Source organism: Lygodium microphyllum, chromosome 4 (genome assembly GCF_053477565.2).
Source record: "Lygodium microphyllum isolate KBCC chromosome 4, Lygodium_microphyllum_v1.1.10, whole genome shotgun sequence".
NCBI lineage: Eukaryota > Viridiplantae > Streptophyta > Polypodiopsida > Schizaeales > Lygodiaceae > Lygodium > Lygodium microphyllum.
In genome coordinates, this window is record NC_141138.1 from 126,151,299 (window position 1) to 126,157,217 (window position 5,919).

General features: G+C 43.8%; 1 protein-coding gene across 1 annotated transcript; it reads right to left on the bottom strand.

The window, feature by feature from the left end:
* Positions 1 to 207: 207 nt before the first annotated feature.
* Positions 208 to 2,640, bottom strand: LOC148037594 (putative phospholipid hydroperoxide glutathione peroxidase). Its single transcript, XM_087676543.1, has 7 exons — positions 2,112 to 2,640; positions 1,714 to 1,790; positions 1,578 to 1,639; positions 1,209 to 1,327; positions 930 to 1,112; positions 664 to 723; positions 208 to 575 (listed from the first exon to the last, which is right to left on the bottom strand). Exons 1-6 carry the CDS (start codon positions 2,475 to 2,477, stop codon positions 700 to 702), a joined length of 831 nt encoding a protein of 276 aa, XP_087532669.1. The 5' UTR covers positions 2,478 to 2,640; the 3' UTR covers positions 208 to 575; positions 664 to 699.
* Positions 2,641 to 5,919: the final 3,279 nt, after the last annotated feature.

Consider the following 5,919-nt stretch of genomic DNA (forward strand, 5'->3'; position numbering starts at 1 on the left):
ATGCCCTTTCAATCTCTCTACAAAGGAAAGGAAAAGTTTTGGAATTTTTCTAAGACATTCCCAACGAGAAGTTGAGCAACCATTCGATTTTGAGGCATGCCGTAATCTAGCAAACTAAACATGCAGAAAAGCTGCATCGATCCACGATAATCCAATTGAATTGCAGTAACTCATCTAAACGTTATTACAAATAACAATAACAATGTATCGAGATGGAGCCCTTTGGCAAAATATTGGGCGAGCGCAAATCATTAGAAATGAGGATGTATTCCACAAGTTCTTATAGCGAGCGCAAATCATTAAAAATGAGCATGTATTCCACAAGTTCTTATAATGGGATCATAACTCTAAAGAATTTCCATGATCCACGTTAAACTGACGAGGTCATAACAAGGGTTCTCTAGTCTATATTCTCTATTCACCAAACTGACAAGCCCACAACAAAAGTTCTACGATTCTCATGTTCACAAAACTCTACAATTCTTCGTGCAAACGACTGTGCGGCACAGATTGCAAAGTTGGATTTGATATGCCAGGTCTGAGGAGACTAGGACAGCATGCTTTATTCGCAAAACCTGTTTCAAAAGGACAGGTTGAGTGAGAATTAAAAAACAGAAAAAGAAAAAAGAAGACTTAAATATTCAATTCTCAATAGCGTCTCACATTCAATTGCATCTTCTATCCATTGTCACATTAGGCCTAGAGAAGCTTCCTGACATCATTCTGCAAAAAGAGCATCATCAAAACTTTAATCCCTTGAAAGCTACCGTAAAAGGAAAAAAATTCACGCATGTGTAATGCTAATACTAATGTGTGATTGTGGGCAAAGACTTATCAAAACAGCCCACACACCTAAGATTTGATTTATTGTGTAGAGGGTGCATCTAAGCACTGTTTACCTCGATCTCTCCAATATAAATACTAATTACCTCAATCTGCAGAGGAGACGTCGTGGGCTCATATCGCTGCACAACCTGCCCATTCTTGTCAACCAGAAACTTCTCAAAATTCCACTTGACATTGTCACCGAGCAGGGTTCCCAACAGTCCTGTGCTTTTGCTCGACTTGAGAAATTTGTAAACGGGAGCCGTGTTGGCACCATTGACATCGATCTAGAACCGTGGAGATAAGGAAATTCCTACTTGAATTAGATGAAATCTAAACTCAAGTTATAATTGCGGGGAATAAAAGGCCCGAGAGAAAAGAACCTTGTCAAAGATGGGATATTCGGCCTTGAACCTCGAGCAAGCAAATTCCTTAATCTGCTGATTGCTTCCTGGCTCCTGTCCCCCAAACTGATTGCATGGGAATGCTAGAATTTCGAAGTCTGTAGAGGCGGTAGTCTATTAAGCACATTTCTCAGTTCTACATGTCACTAGTGTCCAGCTCCACAAACATAGAGAGAAGCAATGTATATTTATGATTCACGGACGTATAATACATGTATGGATACATCTAAGCTAGGCTGTGACAGCCTAAATTTGAGGTTAGATTTAAAGTTAAGCCATAAAAGGCTGAATTCAAAGTTAGGCTATGAATGCAGACCTGTCTTATTGTTCCAAACTAGTAAGTCTCACCTTGTCCTTTAAATTTGCCGTACAACTGAGCAAGTTCAGAGTAATTTGATGTTGTCAGACCACTGCAAAATACACATCTCCGAAATGATAAGACTGAACACATGAATACCGGATCATGAATAAGTCCAAAAATTACCAGCGTGAAGCCACATTCACAATTAGAAGGACCTTGCCCTTGTAGGTGCTCAATGATACATCCTTGCCATCGATATCCTGTAAAAGAAGTATGCTATGAGGCAACATTCACTCTATCTTCCTTTTGATAGGTTTTATCTCACAGGATGTGCTATTTAAGATTACATCCTTGCTAAGCATGACATGTATTGAACAGAATGTCGTTAATGCACACTCTTCCTTCCTGTAAATACGTTTTAGATCACTACATTATTGCGTAGGTTTCTCTTACGGTAGAGCTAAAATAGCATAATGGATGTGCAAGTAGAATTTAAAAGGCTATTTCATGACCTCGCAGGGCGCGAGTGCCGATTCAGAGCATGAACGTGGCGAGAGGGAATAGACATGTGAACGCATTACCTTCACAGTAAAGTCGTGAATGCTCTTTTCTGCGACAGCAGCCGAGGCGATTCCAGCCATTCGTGAGGGCTTGAAACGGAGGAGAGGGAAGTCGACGCGGAGCTGAAGGGGCTGACCGAGCAAGCCACGGGAAAGGCGAGTCGGAGAAGAAGGAGACGAAGAAGCGGAAAGCGAGGAGAAGCAGGAAGGCGACGCAGAAGTCGAGAGGGAGCTGTCAAGGCGGCAGGAGGTGCAAGGGATGGGAGCGGGACTGCTGGTGCCGGTGCTGGCAATGGAGGAGGAGGCAGAGGAGGAGGAAGAGGAGGAGGAACGAGCGAATGCTGCTGCGAATGGACAGGAGCTTATGGCAGAGAAAATAGCGGCCATGGGAGCTGTAATAAGAAAGGGGGGAGGCGGGATCGCGATGGAATATGCAGGGAGCCGCGGAAGAAACAAGGCTTGCTTGTAGGAGGCTTCCTGACGGAAAGACAGACACGCGACAAAACGGCGTCTTCCCGCCCCTTCCTCGCTTCTTTGCCACACATCTGTCTAACGTCCATTGTCCAGTGGTATTCCTCGATGCCGCTCCACTAGTAATTTTTCACGCGTTACCTCGCTTCCTTGTGGGATGGCAAAACCAGAAGTGCTTTATGGCACACCCCGGTTTGCTTAGGCCGGTTACACACTACCATTGCCACACCAAGGCTGCGCCTAGTTCATGAGCACATGAATATTAGTATTGGATAGGCCGCCGTCCACCACCTTGCGAGGTACCTACTACAATTTGTATCAAAAAAATGAAAGAGAGAGAGACTTGATGGTTGTTTGGTGAGATCATGATGTCTATGGCTGTGCTCCTCATCCAGATGCACGAAGAGCTTGTTCATGAAAATGATCAGTGTTGACGAATGATCATGATTCAAACCATGTATTAGACTCAATTTTGGGCTCTGTTGATGCTATTTTACCCATTTTTTAGCTTTGGGGGGTACTCAGATTACATTCAATTGGTCTTCTTTTGACTTATAGTTTAGCATAATTTGGGCATTTTGGTCTGCATGACATATTTTGGGTATTATGACTTCTTTATTGACTTCTAAAAGTGTATTATTTAATATTAAATAATTGGATGGTACAATTTTTCTTAATGAAAAGATCGATTCTATCATGTATTGGTTTAAAATAAGCAAGTAAAGCCAATTAAATGTAGGGGCGTTAAGCCCGAGGGCATGGATATGATGTATGGGAAAGATTATACGAGGTGGTACATTCCCCTATTATGTTGATACTCTTAAAGCCCATACATTTTAATGTAAAGAAGTGATGCATTTGGTGTATGGAAAAAGTTTGGTGACTTGTATGAGAAAGAAAGTGTAGCTTCACAAATTTATTCATTAAAAAAACTTATTGATATCCACATGGAGGAGGGGGCTTCTATAACCAACCATGTTGATGACTCCAATACTATTTTTAGCTAGTTGATATCTCAAAAGATCACCTCCCATGATTCGGTTAAGGTTACATTCTTGTTACTCAGCTTGCAAAAGAGTTTGGATGCTTTCAGGACAACCATTACTCACTCCACACATGCAGGTGGTCTTATATGTGCTAATATTGAGAGCAATTTTCTCAATGATGAGATGAATAGAAATAACAATGTAGGGTCAAAGAGGTCTAGTACACTCATCCTCCTAAGAGAAAAGTCAAATCTCTAGGGGAACTCTCATGAGAGAGGCAAGTTAAGGAATAAGTCTCACAATAAGAAGGATGTGAAACACTTCTTTTGTAATAAGAATAGACATATAAAGAAGGATTGCTACAAGTGGAAGAAGTTATAAAATGCCAAAAATCAATAGGACAATGAATGGCAAGAAGGAAGGCAAGAGCAATGCAAAAATAGAGGAGATTAATGTATATACCAACGATGACGGAGAGAGTTTGTATGAATCTGTGGGAGCTTTTGCTCAACCGCCAAGACCCACGGACCGCTTATTGTTTCAAGCGTTCCAAGCGAGCTCTAATGGCTATCTCTCACCTAGCCGACGCGCCGTCGATCCTATGAGTGTAGTGAGCTCACCTTAATGCCGATATGAGTTGCCTCCTCTCTCACACACACCGATAGCTCCACGATCCTAGATGCAAGCTCAAGCATCCTCAAGCCTCCTCCACCTCCAAGCCCCATCTTCCATAGCCACACGCGCAAGAAGAAAGAAGAGAAGAGAAGAAGAGAAGATGGTGAAGAGCTTCACCCTCTTGATCCCTCACTCTCACACACTCACTCCCTCTCACTCTCACACTCCCTCTCTCAAGAGCACGCACAAGCAAGAAGATGAGAAGGAGAGAAGAAGAAGAAGACTCTTGTTGCCACACACCAAAAGAATGAGCTCTCATTCACTTTTTGAACTTTATATATACAAACCCTAAAATCCCATGGGCACCCATCCCTTTTTTACATGACCGGCCATTGTGGCAAGGTCATTTTTCCATTTCCCTCTTCTAGCCTTATGCCTCTAGCCTACACCCATCTAGTATTTTACAATTGGCACAGGAGGGAGCCTAGCGCTCTTTTACAAGAGTTTTTCAAGTTTTTTGAGGCACTCTTCATTTAAAATTGTGCTTTTTTGCCTTGGCTTAGTTTTGGAGGTCGCCTGCGTGTCTTTGCTCTTTTTCCATGTTTATCTACTTTTTTCTTCCTTTTTTCTGCCATATCGACCTGGGGCCATCTCGATTTGGGGTTAACATTACCCCCCTCCTAGACGGGTGCCAGTCCCATGGCACTTCTATGTTGTTGTAGATTGGCAGGCAATTGACCAGGTGGTGCAATGGTGTGGGCCACTTGGAGACTTAGGTTCTTGTAGGAGCTGTGACATTGTTTGTCGGAGGAGCCAAACGGGCATTGCGTGGTTGACGGGGCCTCCGAAGTCGGTGGTTTGTTACTCTCTGATGTTTGGAAGGAGAAGGTGCGGTACTGTTCCTAAGGGAGTGTTTATCTCGGCGTGTTAGTGCATTGTGTTTGTGCTAGTGGAATGGGGAGGTGGGTCTAACCGCAAGTGAGCCTAGGTGATGTCCCACACTTGAGGACCCCATTTGTGCCAAGGGAAGTGCGGTGCCAGTGGCTTAGGGTGACAGGTCTAACCATAGGTGAGTGTTACCTCCCTAGGTGTGTCTTGCCCTTGATGTGCCCTAAGCGTGAAGTGGGGGAGCAAAAAGGGCTAGGAGGTTGGGAGTGGAGTCAGCCGACCGAAGCCATCGGACACGCCTAACTTAAGAACCCCTAGGTGCAGTGATCGTGCTTTATGTGGTGGTAAGTGCTTCTACAAGTGGGTGATGTTGACCAGTCAGTTTTTTTTTTGTAGTGGAATGAATGATAGCCATGCCTAATCCTCTTCATCTAAATGAGGGGGGGAAGGAGGGCGGATGGATTTGCGCAAAAATTGGTGGCTTTGCATGTACCCTTTCAAATTCATGCGGACGTGGAGAGAGGTGGTGGAAAGGAAGGGGTGATTACACCTAGTAAATTGGTTGTCACTCATGTCCTCTATTTGCCTAGGAGAGCTAGGCAAAAGGAGGGGAGGAGGCTAGCTCTCATCATTAAGCTTGCCATAGCGTAGCTATCAATAGCATTGGGATCAAAAAAGAGGGGGGGCAAGCCATTCTCCTGCGGTGCCGGATCTTGCTTGAGTAATAGCCTAAGAAGCATAAGGTAATTACATGTAGTTATAAAAGCGGGATCGGGACACGAGGAGAATTCTGCGAGAAAGCACATCATGGAGTCGATTAGGCTTCCTAAATAAAAAAGAAGGGCATTCTCGAAGGAGGCGGCGTTGGA